This window comes from Miscanthus floridulus, chromosome 1 (assembly GCF_019320115.1).
Source record: "Miscanthus floridulus cultivar M001 chromosome 1, ASM1932011v1, whole genome shotgun sequence".
Classification (NCBI taxonomy): domain Eukaryota; kingdom Viridiplantae; phylum Streptophyta; class Magnoliopsida; order Poales; family Poaceae; genus Miscanthus; species Miscanthus floridulus.
The window spans coordinates 169,630,453-169,645,105 of record NC_089580.1 but is presented as its reverse complement, the minus strand read 5'-3'; the positions used below and the strand labels follow the sequence as shown (position 1 = coordinate 169,645,105).

General features: G+C 50.9%; 1 protein-coding gene and 2 pseudogenes across 1 annotated transcript; 2 read left to right on the top strand and 1 right to left on the bottom strand.

Annotated features, from left to right (window-relative positions):
• Positions 1–535: 535 nt before the first annotated feature.
• On the top strand, positions 536–1,920 carry LOC136501797 (E3 ubiquitin-protein ligase RDUF2-like). The gene has a single exon (XM_066497335.1). It carries the CDS (start codon positions 726–728, stop codon positions 1,551–1,553), a length of 828 nt encoding a protein of 275 aa, XP_066353432.1. The 5' UTR covers positions 536–725; the 3' UTR covers positions 1,554–1,920.
• A 5,754-nt stretch (positions 1,921–7,674) lies between these two features.
• On the bottom strand, positions 7,675–10,988 carry LOC136467029 (homeobox-leucine zipper protein ROC6-like; annotated as a pseudogene).
• Positions 10,989–11,854: 866 nt separating this feature from the next.
• On the top strand, positions 11,855–13,437 carry LOC136501790 (aspartic proteinase PCS1-like; annotated as a pseudogene).
• The last annotated feature ends 1,216 nt before the right edge of the window (positions 13,438–14,653 follow it).

The window sequence follows — 14,653 nt, the reverse complement described above, 5'->3', positions numbered from 1 at the left end:
GGAGACGGCGGAGTGGGAAGCGGCGCTAGGTGCCGAGTGCGTGAGCGTGAGTCATGAGAGGGGAAAGGAAGAATGCGGCGCGGGTGGGAAGGAGCGATGGATGGCCGATGACTTAGGGTTGGGAGTTATGTTGGGCTGTAATGATTTTGGCCTTTTAGCCTAGTAGCGGGCCTGGTACCGGACCGGTGTTATTTATCGGACCATGCCGTGCCAGCCCACGTGCCTAGGGTGCGGACTAGGCACGTCTCATAGGGCCATGCCGGTCTGGGCCCGCATAACCTCGGGCCGTGCCATGCTTGGGCCGAGAAAAAAAAGGTGCTGCATGGACATGTATACTCCCCGCCTTCCCCTTGACTTCCCCGGCCGGCAGACCAGTCAACGTCACCAACGGCAGCGAGCTAACGGCGTAACCTTCCCAATCGCCGCGATCCACGTGCAGTCTCCGTCAGACGCGACGTCACAGCTCCGGCAGACGCCGTCCCACATAAAACCGCCCCACCCACTCACCCACCCCCACAATTTCCCTCCCCTCCCCTCCCCTCCCGTCCCGTCGTCTCCCCTCCCCCGAACCCCCGATTCGAAGCCGGCGGAGCTCGATTTGGGGATTTCGGCGCCTCGCTCCCCGAAATCTCCTGGATCTGAGTCTGTCCGCCGTCTTCGATTTGCGGCTGGAGTGAGCGCGAGAGTTTTCCGGCTTGATTTGGTCGGGGTCTTCGATTTCGGGGATGGAGTCGTCTCCGGTGTCCTACTGGTGCTACAGCTGCAGCCGCTTCGTGAGGGTATCTCCGTCCACTGTCGTCTGCCCGGAGTGCGACGGCGGCTTCCTGGAGCAGTTTACGCTGCCGCCGCCGCGGGGCGGCGGCGGGAGCGGCCGGCGCGGGACGATGAACCCGGTCATCGTGCTCCGCGGCGGATCGCTTTCCGGGTTCGAGCTCTACTACGACGACGGCGCGGGCGAAGGGCTGCGTCCGCTGCCCCGCGACGTCCAGCACCTCCTCATGGGGTCCGGTTTCCACCGCCTGCTCGACCAGTTCTCGCGGCTGGAGGCGGCGGCTCCGCGTCCGCCGGCGTCGAAGGCCGCGGTGGAGTCCATGCCGTCGGTGACGGTCGCCGGAGGTGGTGCTCACTGTGCCGTGTGCCAGGAGGCCTTTGAGCCTGGCGCCGCTGGCCGGGAGATGCCGTGCAAGCACGTCTACCACCAGGATTGCATCCTTCCCTGGCTCTCGCTCCGCAACTCCTGCCCCGTCTGCCGCCAAGAGCTTCCGGCCGCAGCCACCCCAGATGCGGAGGCGGATGCTGGGCTCACCATATGGCGACTTCCACGCGGTGGATTTGCCGTAGGGAGGTTCGCCGGTGGGCCTAGAGAGCAGCTCCCGGTCGTCTACACGGAGCTGGATGGCGGCTTCAGTAACGGGGTTGGGCCAAGGCGGGTGACATGGCCAGAGGGAGATGGCCAAGTGGATGGTGGTGAAGGTCGGATTCGCCGCCTACTTAGGAATCTATTTGGCTGTTTTGGTCAGCCAGCGAGTTCGTCGCAGTCCCGTAGTGGCTGAGCACAGTTTTCCTTGGTAACAAGTTTTCAATTGATAGCACTGAAGAACTAGGGCTAGTGTAAGAATGGAACCCAGATTATAATTTCTTGGGGCTTTTGATGTAAATGAAGGCCTGGCACTCCCCCTTCCTTTGTCTCGTTTGAGAATTATTAAGAGATGGCTATGAGAAACATCTTGGAGTAAGCTTTACAACCAAATTAGGTCAAACACACAAGTGCAAACCTTCAAGAAAGGAATAGCAATGAATGTTTTGAGGAAATCAATCTTTGTCAATATTGTAGGTAGAGAGAACAATTGTTGTATTCGCATCCCTACTGTTTGTGTACATACTGGATTGGTTGAACATGAATTCCCATTCTGTTATATCCTATATTGACATTAAAAATCCCCAAAATCTATTGTATTACTTCTGTGCATCTAGCCACATCCCTTCATTGTTTCAATTTTAAGTATTCATGTCATGGATCAGTCATAACAGCTGCCAGCCGAGCACATGTTTATGCTTAATGGTCATAGTTTACCCTAGCTTGTGCTCCTATCGCTAACTAGTAAGTGGTCAGGACTGTTGTCTTCAATTTTCTGTCCATTTTCTCCTGCAGTTTTGATGTTTTTGTTTCCTCTCCTAGAAAAGGAAACCTCTAGTCCCCACTCCCCATGCTATTTTAAATGTGCCAGCTCAAATATATTTTCTATGTCTAAAAAATGTCACAATAGTAGACTGGTCTTTTCAGTGTGTTCAACTAGTGCAGGGTCATGTTTGGGGTGGTGCACATGGTGTAAGGGCAATATAAGAATTTATTCAAAGTGTCTGAATATAGGAAAGCAGTTTAAATTAGATGAATTTTCCTTGAATAGGCTCCCACATGAGTGAGGTCTGGGGAAGTGAAAAACCGAGGCAAGCCTTCCTCCCGTAAAATCTGCGGAGAGGCTGTTTTGAACTTGCGATCTGGTGACTCAGTGAGACAGCTCTCACCACTGCACTTGCCTACGCTTCACAACACATGTCCAGATGGATCCTACAAATTTGGTTGCAGCTTTGCTCTAGTGGTACACTAGCTGCTATTTTATAAAGAAATTTTTCCTATCATCTTTCTTTAATTACTGTTTAGTGCTTCTATTATTGATACGTGGAAATTAAAGTGCTGGGTGTCATGTTCTACATTTTCATCTCTGGCAGAAATGATGAACTGCACCATCTTGTAGTAGGCATATATTTGTCTACGTCCATCCTTGTAGCCCGCCATCTTGTTTGAGTTATACAGCATACGCAGTAGTTGGCCTAACTGTGAAATTTTTGCTTATCTTTCTTCTGTGCATGCTTTCAAATAAGTAACAAGGTGAATTTGCAATGATGATATAAGTTCTGCATCCTTGCTATTTGTGTTCTTTTTTTTTGAGCGGAAAATACAGCAGGGGAAGCCCCCACTGTAAACTTTTTATAAAACGAAAAGAGCAACAACAACTCTAAACAAGAGGAAATAAAAAGGGAAGCAAGCCCGAGGTGGGCAACAGAGCTAAACTAGAGCAGTTGTACGAGAAAGGAAGACAGAGCTCTTAACAGAACTGAATCTATGGGTCTGTAATCTAACTTCTTCATAGAAAGAGCTTTTTCAAGAATCAAAGTACGACCGGCCTCTGTCAAATATAAAGTTGTTTCTCTGCTTCCAAATCTGCCAGGTGGCAATGATGAAGGTCTCCATAAAAAAGGGATTGTTATGTTGGACCTTAGCTTGCTGCATCATCCGGAAGAAATTCATTGTGCAGTCCCAATTTATACCAAGGTGTTGCCAGCGGGCTTGGCTAAAGGGGCAGCTAAAGAACAAATGAAAAACAGTTTCTTCAACGTTGTTGCTGCATAGAACACAATTGTAGTTGTTTTCCTGAAGCTTGTGTTTTTTCCTTCTCAGAATGTTCCTTGTGTTTAGTCTGTTCATCAAGAGGAGCCACAAAAAAACTCTAAGTTTGTTGCATCATCTGGAGTTCCAAATCCAGAGAAAAGGGGATGGGGGTTGTATATTCTTGTAAGGAAAGTTGTAGCACTTTGATGAGGAGTAGTTCTTGCTTCCCCAAATGTATTCCCAGGAATCCTTTGAATTCTGATCGACCTGTAGATCTTGAATTAATTCTTGGAGACTTTGGAATTCTTGGAAGGCCTGCTCAGGGCAAGAGAATTTGGGCCTCCAGTGTTATTAGACAAAAACCTGGGGACTGGGATGTTCTTATTCGTGGCAAAGGAATAGAGCCTTGGGAATTTGGATTTCAGGATGTTGTCGTTCCAAAGGTCGGACCAGAAAAGCACCGTGGAACCATATCTAAAAGTGCACTTCGCAATTCCTCTTAACATGTCACATAATTTTAGGACATCCTTCCACCAAAAGGAGCCCTTATCTGTCGAAGCATGTGGCACCTAACCCTGGGAATAATGTGCATTTCAGATCAGCTTCACCCATGAGATATCCTTCCTATTATAAAATTTGTCCAGATGCTTCAAAAGAAGAGTCTTGTTTTGACTCCTAAGATTGATAATTCCCAATCGTCCTTTTCTTTTTGGCTTTGAACATTTACTCCAGGCCACCAGTGGTTTCATCTTTGCATTGGAGTTTGAACCTCACCAAAGACAGTGACGTCTTGCTCTATCAATATACTCAATGACTGCCACCGGCACCTCCAAGGTACACATGGCATAGGTGGGCAGCGAAGAGAGGACATAATTGACTAGCTAAAGCCTTCCTGCATGGGTCAGGAAGGTAGAAGTTGCCGTGAGAGCACATGGCATAGTTGATTTGGATTTGTTACTCCTGGACTCTTCTGTCCTAGACGGTTAGGCGTCGTCGGAGAGCACCCAAGAGATTATGGTGTGCCTCGGAAAGTTTGTAACGGTCGATTCCGCCGCCGCAAGGGAAGAAATCAACTAGTGGAAGGAGAAAAAGGAGTTGGAAAAGACTCTGGCTAGAGTGACCTTCGTGGTACCCTCTAGGGCTGACCTTCGCTGGGTCGCCCGCAGCCCCCTCAACGGAGAGTAGGACTCAACCGAGTCCGAACTTCGATAAAACAAATATCGTGTCTCAATTCATATTTCTTTTGATATTTGTGTTGCTCTAGCTCTTCTGCAGGTTCTCTGTATATCATATCATTTCTAGTAGGTACCTGCAGCATGGATTAAAAATTGAAATTGAAAGAAGCAAGTTTGTGACCATTCCATTGAACACGTGTATACCGGACACGTCCGGTATTGGTGCCTGTGCAAAACTTAATTGTATTTTGATTTAACTCTTTGGTTGCAGGTGTCTGTCTCTCTAGATTTATTTAATATCTTTTACATACTATGTGGCTAACTTATGAGGGGTGGTATTACTCTTATTTGGAGTTTCCATTTTGGAAACTCCCATTACTAATCGCTTCCGTATTTAAAGGTGTTAATTTTCAGAAACGTCTATTCGCCCCCTCTCTAGGCGGCATCCTAGGTCATTTCACAATGCACTGTAGAAGGTCTGCAGCAAGCACAAAAAGAAGTGGTGACAAGGGGTCACCTTGCCTAACCCCTCGGCGACAATAGAAATGATTACCTGTCACACCATTCAGAAGAATCGAGGAAGAACCAGAGATCAGAATCCTCTCAATCCAGTTAATCCAAATTTCTGGGAACCCCAAGCTCCTCATCATCAACAAGATTGTGTTATGTTCAATTGTATCAAAAGCTTTTGTAAAGTCCAATTTCAGGATAATAAGCTCTTTTTTGGAGTGTTGACACTGATATATGTATTCATAAGCCTAGGCCAAACAATCTTGTATTGTTCTGCTTTTTATAAAACTATATTGATTGGTATGAATCAGCGGTATTATTTTTTCTTGCAGCCTATTAGCCAAGAGCTTTGTGATGATTTTGATGACCCCACTTAGAAGAGAAATGGGCCTGAAATCATTAACACTTTTAGGATTGTGCACTTTAGGAATCAGTGTGATGAATGAATTGTTGATGGCTTCTAGACTCAGATTGCCATTGAAGAAATCAAAACACAAAGTGTATATGTCTTCTTTTATAATGTTCCAGCATTTTTTCATAAAGAGTCCATTGAAACCATCGGGGCCTGGGGCTTTGTCAGGAGGCATGTGTTTGATTACCTCATCAATGTCAAGGGTGGAAAATGATATTTGTGTTCTATTAATTAGCATAGCTATTGCTTTTGCTCCAGTTGTGGTTTCAATCTAGAAACTCATCACAACTCAAGCCCTATATGTTCATGGCTTTATGTTGTACTTGTGAAGGGGAAAAAAGCTTCATTTTTCGTCTTGATCACCTCATGCCTGCTTTATTGTTTTATAGTGCCTCTACTCTGATATGAATATGTGGCAGTTTAGGGAGTTACTTAAAAGCAGAAGGATATCTGAGAAACTGCATAAAATTCTCTATATTGTAATCTTTGCTTTGCTCACTTGATTACCTTTATTACCATTTAGCCTCGGAAAAACTTGCTATGTCATGCTTGTGCATGTCCTTGTTGTTTGCTTCTTTAACATCTTTTCGGTAACAATATGAATGCTGAAACAGCATCGATGCAGGGTTCTGTTGTCTGCTGGTGGGGAAAAAAACTAAACACCAATTGAATATCTTCACCGTAAAAACAAGAGATTGTTCTCATTTCTTAACTTTGGATCATAGTCCATGACAACGATTCACTTGCTGTTAGTGAAGCTTGTTGATGTTTAGTTTATGTCCTTATCATTCCCTCTTGCCGGGGTTGTCATGTATTATTTTTGGATATACTTGTCATAGGTCACTGCTCACACACCAATTAGTTTAACTTTCCTTCCTTTATTGTTTCCTTCCTTTAGTTTATGTCCTTATCATTCCCTCTTGTTGGGGTTGTCATGTATTATTTTTTGATATACTTGTAATAAGCTGACAACTAGTTGTTTAGCTTTCCTTCCTTTATTGTTTCCCCTGAGTAATCACCCAGATCCAGTGACTGATATTCTTTTTTTAACTTCTCAGCTGTTTGTTTTACCCTTTGCACCATGATTCTTTGTCTTGCTGCTTTCTTCCAGCTTAATTGTTCCAGAAATGTTAGTCTATGAAAGTATATCTGTTGCTAATGGCATATTTTCCGGACTGCTGTATGCTTTTCATGATGATTACCCCCCATGCTTCTCATGCCTGCAGGTTGACAATGAAGAATTTCAGTGGTCCTTGTGATCTGCTTACCTTTCGCAGGGCTCTCCAGCAGTCCAGCTGACAAGGGTGATGGTCATTTTTTTTAGGCTTTCACAGTACAACAGTACAGTGTATGGCGATGCGGGGGCATCCGCCAGTAGGAACATTACCCTACCAGTTTTTGCTTATGCATCATTATCGAATTGTCCATCCACTAGCATTTTATGGCAAACTCAGTTACGCCCTAACTTGGCAGTTTTGTTATCTGTATTAAGACAATGTGTTATCTTGGTTGTTGAGCAATCAACTTCTCTGAATGTCGGTTGATTCAACAGCCCACTGTTCGTGCAACCTTCCATTTATTCTGTCTTGGCCATGGTGACCGAGATTGGATGACAGCTATCAGGTCAAGGACCGGACCCATCTGAGCCCATCCTACAGTGAGCAAATCGCCTTGCCTTTCTCAACCATCATGGGTGCTCATCTTCACTCGAGGTAAGGACCTTCTGTTAGGTACCTAGGCTGGCTTAACTATCAGGGAAACATTTGGCAGGATGGCTTAGTGCATTGGAATCTATTGGTGGTGGTCCTGGTCGTGGAGAACTTTCAGTGTTCTCGCGCATCACTCTGAGTGCTCGACGAAAAGGACTGCTGCCGAATGAGCATCCTAACTCTAACTGCTCACTGTGCGATGCCTTATTCCCATTCCTGACTTTTAAGAGGCATTGGTAAAGATTGCCTTCTTTTCGTTTATGTGCCAAATTTGTATCACACAGAGTGCTGAAGTACTCAGATGTTCTGTATACCTTCCCGGCAAGAATATTTTTGATAAGCTAAGAGATGAACTTTCTTCCAGCTCCATGTTTCTGTGCAATGGACTCAGTTTTGGGCCCATGTTTCGGTGCTCCTTTCGGAAATTTGACGGCTGTTAAACCGCATAATATAGTGCACTCGATCCAATGGTTTGCGTTATAATAGTTGCTTCTGAAGCAATGGTCCTGCGGCGTCCTTACTGCTGTGGTGAGGCTCCATGTTTTCCGAAAGCCTACTCCACTTTGTTGGTTCCAAGATTGAGTGCTTCATTGGTGTAGTTGTCTCCAAACAATGCTGCAGGATTGAACAATTACAACTTAAAGAATGCTATGCTTGGATATGAGTGTTCCTGCCGTGCAGATCCATGTGTGCTCCGTGGAGCAGAAGTTTGCACAAGCGACGGTATCTTATTCCCCCCGGCAGTCTGGCACCAGCCTTCAGTTGTGCATGATTGGTGTGCCATGTGTGTGCATGATGATCGCTTCTACTGAAAAGAAGCGGAATAGCCATTCGTGTCGGGTCAACACATGTCTCCAGCGAGACCGAGCGCTAGCTCGGACGGTTTGTTCGCTGGTGTGCCAACCACCGGACGCGAGTTCGATCCTGGGATCGACTCCGTTTGTCACCGGAGCAGGTCCTAAAATAAGGCCCCGTTTAGTTCCCAAAAGCCAAAATTTTTTACGTAGTACCCGTCACATCAAATCTCATGGCATATGCATGGAGTATTAAATGTAGACGGAAAAAAAACTAATTGTACAGTTGGGTGAGAAATCGCGAGACAAAACTTTCAAACCTAATTAGTCCATAATTAGACACTAATTATCAAATACAAACGAAAGTGCTACAGTACCCAAAACCCAAAAAAATTTGGATCTAAATGGGGCCTAATTCCAGTTGTTGGTGTGTGTGCGTGCGTGTGGTGTGGGTCGATGCGTAAGTTTAGATACTAGAGCTTGTACTCGAATAAAAAAACACATGTCTCAAGCGGCAGAAGCTAATCATTTGCGAGAACAAAACTGAATACGACGAACCCAGCGTCTCGTGTGTAGATTCTGATTCTGGTGATAGTTGCAGCGTTTTGACTGAGTGCGATGTACCGGGCGAGCCACGCTCCCACGCCTGTACAGTAGAATGATGCATGAATAGCATTTTGCTACTACTTGGAATCTGCCTGTCCGAGTCCATCTGGCCAAATTTCACAAGCACCGGCGACGAAAAGGTGTGAATGAATGGGAACATGTCCTCTCTGCGTGGCTTTTCTCATGATACCAGTAGTATACCACTCAGTAGCTTCTCATGTCCGCACATTTCACGTCAGAACTCTCAATTGGCCCACATGTTTGTGTCGTACCGTGCTTGCCATAGTGCCTGTTGCTTTCCCTTAACGTATCGGAATTTGGTAAAGGTAAAAAAGCCGCCGGCAGCCTGCAGGTCCAATTGTTCGTTCGTAAAAGTGCTGCGTCATTCTCGCATGATGCCCGGGTCAAGCAGAGGCAGAGCACGTCACATGCGATGCAGCTCAGAGCACCGGCAGTCACTATCACCGTCTGCAATCTGGCTCATGAAGTCATCACGATCGCGTGGCTTCCGGGATCACCAGGCAGCGCCCGCGAGCCCCCTTGGCCTCACCGCCAGTCCGCCACAGGCCACAGGCCACAGGCCACAGCCCACAGCTGCTGTGAGAAACTGGAAAGAGGTATATGGATCGTAGACCCTCGAACTTGTCTCGTGCTACCACTTAGGTCCACAAACTTTATAATCATATTTCTGGCACTCTAATGTTATTTAAGTATGCCACTTAGGTCCATAACTCATCGGATTAAGGTTTTTGCCGACGTGGCGGGGTCAAAGCGCACGTGAGCCGCGCGTGAGCCTGATTTGGGGCGTCCAAATTAGCAAAGACTGCCCCCCAGTTCTTTTCATATCCTCCATTTCCCCTTCCTTCACCTCATCCCTTTTATGTCTATCTCTCTGCCCGAACTCCAAGCCGCCGCCGCTGCCGCCGCCGTCTCAAGGACGAGCTGGCCCGCATCTGCGCCCGAGATAGCATTTCGACGCACGTACAGTAGCGGAAGCATCCAAATGTTTCAAAACTGGTCATGTGATGCCCTAGGCTACTGCTACAGGTCAAGCTCGCTGCGGGTCAGACGGCGGCCACCGCGTCTGAGCCTCCGCACTCCGCAGACGGCACGGAAACCAAACTGCCTCGCACACGTCTGGAGAGCATTGACCTGCCGCTCCTGGGAGCATCGATTGGTGCGTGCGCAGGACGCAGCAGTGGCGCCGCGCGGACTCGCTCGCCCACGTACTACGCGCACACGTCGGGGCAGCATAAAATACTGGGCCGCGGGCCGCTCTAAATGCTGGCGTAACTCGCGCACTATAGACGCCACATGGTAACGGCCCGGGCCGGGGTGGAGTACGTACCTTGGAGTAGGCGTTGTTCATGTCCTGCACAATGCTGCCAGTGGGGAGCAGGCGGCAGCCCATGTACCCGGCGGCGCCACCACCGTTCTGCGCGTGGTGGTGGTGGCTATGGTGGTTGCCGCCGTCGGGGAGGAGGATGGCGTCCACCGAGACGTCGACCACGGCCCACAGCCCTCTCGCCGTGCTGCTTGCAGAACCGAAGGAAGAGCACCTCACGGATCGGCACCAGCGGCTGACAACACCTGCAGCTCCGCGTGCATCTGCATGCATCGATCCTAGGAGCACGTACGTACGTCGTCACGTCGCGTACGCGATTGAGCAGCCGTATAGTATATTACTAGTATAGGCGTGTGCGTGCGAGAGCATATGGCAGCACGAGACGAATGGGATGACTCACCAGCTGGATCGTGCCAGTGGCAGCGGCGCAGGAATGGAACAACACGTACGTAGTATAGGCCATTAACATGGAGCAGATGGCTCCTCAGGTGCGTACCACGTACATGAGGCTGTCTACGAGGTCCACGCTGCTGGTTATGGCGATGCCGGCCTCGCGGGTAGCCTCGGAGACGTAGCCAGCGGGGCTCGGCCCGAACACCCTGGCGAACGCCCAGTGGTACTCGTCGAAGTTGAGCGTCTCCAGGTCGCCGCCGCCGTCGGGGCTACAGAGCCAGAGCGTCTCGTCCATCTGCGCCACTTTCATGAGCTCCTCCATTGTGGCGAGCCCCAGCTCGAGGAGGACGGTGCGGTCGATGCCGTCGGCCGCGCCGTGCATCGCGCCGTCGAGGGCGCCGATGCCCACGGGCAGGCACAAGGCCGCCGCCGAACCCATGAAGCCCGGCAGGCCGCCGGCGCCCATTAGGTCGGGGAGGGGCTGCAGCGCGGACGCGCCGAGGGGGCCGAGCCAGAACACGCCGTTGGTGCCGACGCCGAGCTCGAGGCCAGGCAGCCGAGGAACTTGCTGGCGAGGGCGCAGACGCGGTCCAGCTCGTCCTTGAGCCGCGCATTCTCTATGCGGAGGTGTTGTTCCTCCGGCGACACCTCCCCGAGCATGGCCCGAACTCCAAGCCGACGCCGCTGCCCGAACTCCAAGAACTGGGGCCTCTCTGCTAATTTGGACGTTCCAAACCAGGCCCACGCGCGGCTCACGTGCGCTCTGACCCCGCCACGTCGGTAAAAACCTGGATCCGATGAGTTATGGATCTAAGTGACATACCTAAACAATATTAGAATGCCAGAAGTACGATTAGAGAGTTTGTGGGTCTAAATGGCACCACAAGATAAGTTCAAGGACGTACGATGCATATAACCCGCTGGGCAATAGTAGATTTTCTCAGCAGCCGAACACGGAGGTAGGGGGAGCACAGGAAGATAAGTTTCCTGTGGCTGTGATTGCAGTCACTGTATTGGTAGGTGTCCACTCTCCAGCTGTCGACCACGGGTTTCTCAACCGCGGGCAGGATGAACTGGCGCGCGCTACACCGAATACCAAGGGTCTTTTCGACAAATCTAACGAGAGATCATGGCGAGGCAGCTGCCCTGAAACTGAAAGCCACTCGTTCGCCTCCAAAACTCCCCGATGATGGACGGCAAATCGGGAGCGCGGGAGCCCCAGCCCCCAGGTCCAGGAGCCTATCTCTAAAAAAGCTCCAGCAGCGCCACCTGGACGGACAGCCGTGTCCATGAGGTTATATTACTTGTATTGATGACTGAGGTCGCGGACCGCCCGCTGCATCGCAAATCGGATGGGAGAATAGAGGCTGTGAATGCGAGCACAGAGGAAACGTCGAAACGAGCACTCGAGGCTGTTGTGACGAAGCGAGAATGCGAGATGTGACACAATGCTTGCTGCGGATACACCGAATCAGACGAAAAGCACTGACACGTGATTCGTACGAATGCCGGTGGAAAAGAGACGCTGACATTAGTAGTAGGAAGGAGGAGGACCGGACCGGAGCCAGTGAGTGACGGCCAGTCAGCGGTGAGAGTAGAAGACGGAGAGTGACTGCATGCCATGGAGCCGATCCTTCTCCTCTGCCTCTATCTCCTTGCCCACGGGGCGGAGGCGGCGTGCAGAGATGCCAGGTTCGTGGGGACAGTTCTCCCGCTGAGGGCGCAGCAGCTGGTGGTGGCGCCTACACGGTCACCGGCGGCGAACAGGCTCCGGTTCCGCCACGACGTCAGGCTGACCGTGCCGGTGGCCGTGGGCGCGCCGCCGCAGAACGTCACGATGGTGCTCGACACCGGCAGCGAGCTCTCCTGGCTGCTCTGCAACGGGAGCCGCGTGCCGTCCGCGTCCGCACCACCACGGGCCCCGGCAGCGTTCAACGGGTCGGCGTCGTCAACGTACGCCGCCGCCCATTGCTCGTCGCCCGAGTGCCAGTGGCGCGGGCGCGACCTCCCCGTCCCGCCGTTCTGCGCCGGGCCGCCGTCCAACTCCTGCCGCGTGTCCCTCTCCTACGCCGACGCCTCGTCTGCCGACGGCGTCCTGGCTGCCGACACGTTCCTCCTCGGCGGTACGCCGCCAGTTCGCGCGCTCTTCGGTTGCATCACCTCCTACTCGTCTTCCGCCACTGCCAACGGCAACGCCGCCGCCGCCAACTCCTCGGAGGCGGCGATGGGCCTCCTCGGCATGAACCGGGGCAGCCTGTCCTTCGTGACGCAGACTGGCACCCTGCGCTTCGCCTACTGCATTGCCCCAGGGGACGGGCCCGGTCCTCCTCGTCCTCGGCGGCGACGGCGCCGCCCTGTCGGCGCCGCAGCTAAACTACACGCCGCTGATAGAGATCTCGCAGCCGCTGCCGTACTTCGACCGGGTGGCCTACTCCGTGCAGCTGGAGGGCATCCGCGTGGGCACCGCGCTGCTCCCCATCCCCAAGTCCGTGCTCGCGCCGGATCACACGGGCGCGGGCCAGACCTATGGTGGACTCGGGCACGCAGTTCACGTTCCTCCTCGCCGACGCCTACGCGCCGCTCAAGGGCGAGTTCCTGAACCAGACGACCGCGCTCCTGGCCCCGCTCGGCGAGCCCGACTTCGTGTTCCAGGGCGCGTTCGACGCGTGCTTCCGCGCGTCGGAGGCGCGGGTGGCCGCGGCGAGCCAGCTGCTCCCGGAGGTGGGCCTCGTCCTCCGCGGCGCGGAGGTGGCGGTCGGCGGGGAGAAGCTCCTGTACAGGGTGCCCGGCGAGCGTCGCGGTGAAGGCGGCGCCGAGGCGGTGTGGTGCCTGACGTTCGGGAACTCGGACATGGCGGGCGTGTCGGCGTACGTGATCGGACACCATCACCAGCAGAACGTCTGGGTGGAGTACGACCTCCAGAATAGCCGCGTTGGCTTTGCGGCCGCGCGCTGCGACCTCGCCACCCAGCGCCTCGGCGCCCGAGCATAGGCGTCTGTAGCATTGATGGCACACAGCAGCAGGGCACGAAATCGTTGGTAGAGACCAGGTATTAGAGATGGTCTCTCCGATCACCTGCTGCTGTGGTCAACTTTGTATTATCACGCGATCTAAGTGTACAAGTCAGGTGACAAGCTGATATACACATAGTTATGGATACAATAGTTGTCCATTCGGCCGGCTCGATCCGGCACGGGCACGGGCGAGGCACGGCCTGCAGGGGTCAGGTCGGCATGGCACGCCGAGTCTTTCGTGCCGTGCTTTCACGGGCCTCGTGTCGGGCTTTCAGCCCAAGCACGGTACTACGGGTCGAAAATCGTGCTGTGCCAGTCTACGGCTCGTTGACCTTAACACACCTCAAAATATTGCTCTCATCACACTCTTCTCAATTTTCATAGTTGCACAGATTCATTCACACTCATTCACAAGCCATTAGCCGAACTCATTCACAATCACAAATATAACATTCCAAACTTATCACAGATTCTAAGTTATAACTTCTAACCAAAAGCACCAAAGCAGACAAGACAATTAAGATAAATGAGTTGTTTATGCAATGTTGCCTCTTTTAAAATCTTTCTAGGTAACTCACCCTTGTGAGAAACCCTAGAAAGAGAAAAGGAGTGCAGCACAACTCTTAATTAAGTCTTCCATCATTGTTCAAATGTCTCAGATACAGATAACAGATCACTCTCAAGTCTCACACTCTCATAACTCTCAAGTCACACACACACTAAGTACCAGCAGAAGCCACAGATGTAGATGCAGATGTGCCAGCCCCAGATGTGCTAGCAGAAGCAGCCCCATATGCATCTTCATCAAGATAGAGATTTTCGAAGGAGTCTTCCAACTCTTAATTGTCAACAGCATGCTGCAACCTTTTTTTCTCCTAACTCCTAATTCTTTATGCAAACCAGCATGTCCACAGTTTCAGGTAACAAGCGTCATCACCGCTCTTCAATTATCCTTCCTATCAAGCTGAAATATGATTCTAAAGAAACATTAGAAACATGAACATACATAATATCTCTAACCATTATAGAAAGTACTAGAAAGGTTAGTTTGTGGTCACGCCACCAGAGAAGTAAATCAAAGTCATCCTCATATGCAGTGACATTGTCACAGTCCAGATAAGCTAAGAGCTCACAAGCAGCATTAGAAGCAGATAGAGATGGAGTGGGGGCAGAGGCAGGGGAAGGACCAACAACACTAGATGATCCGGGGCCTCCAAAGATTCTTCCCCATGCCTGTTATTTTTTACCTGTATGGCTTGCAGGATCACTCTCAAGTCTCAAGTCTCACACTCTCACAACTCTCA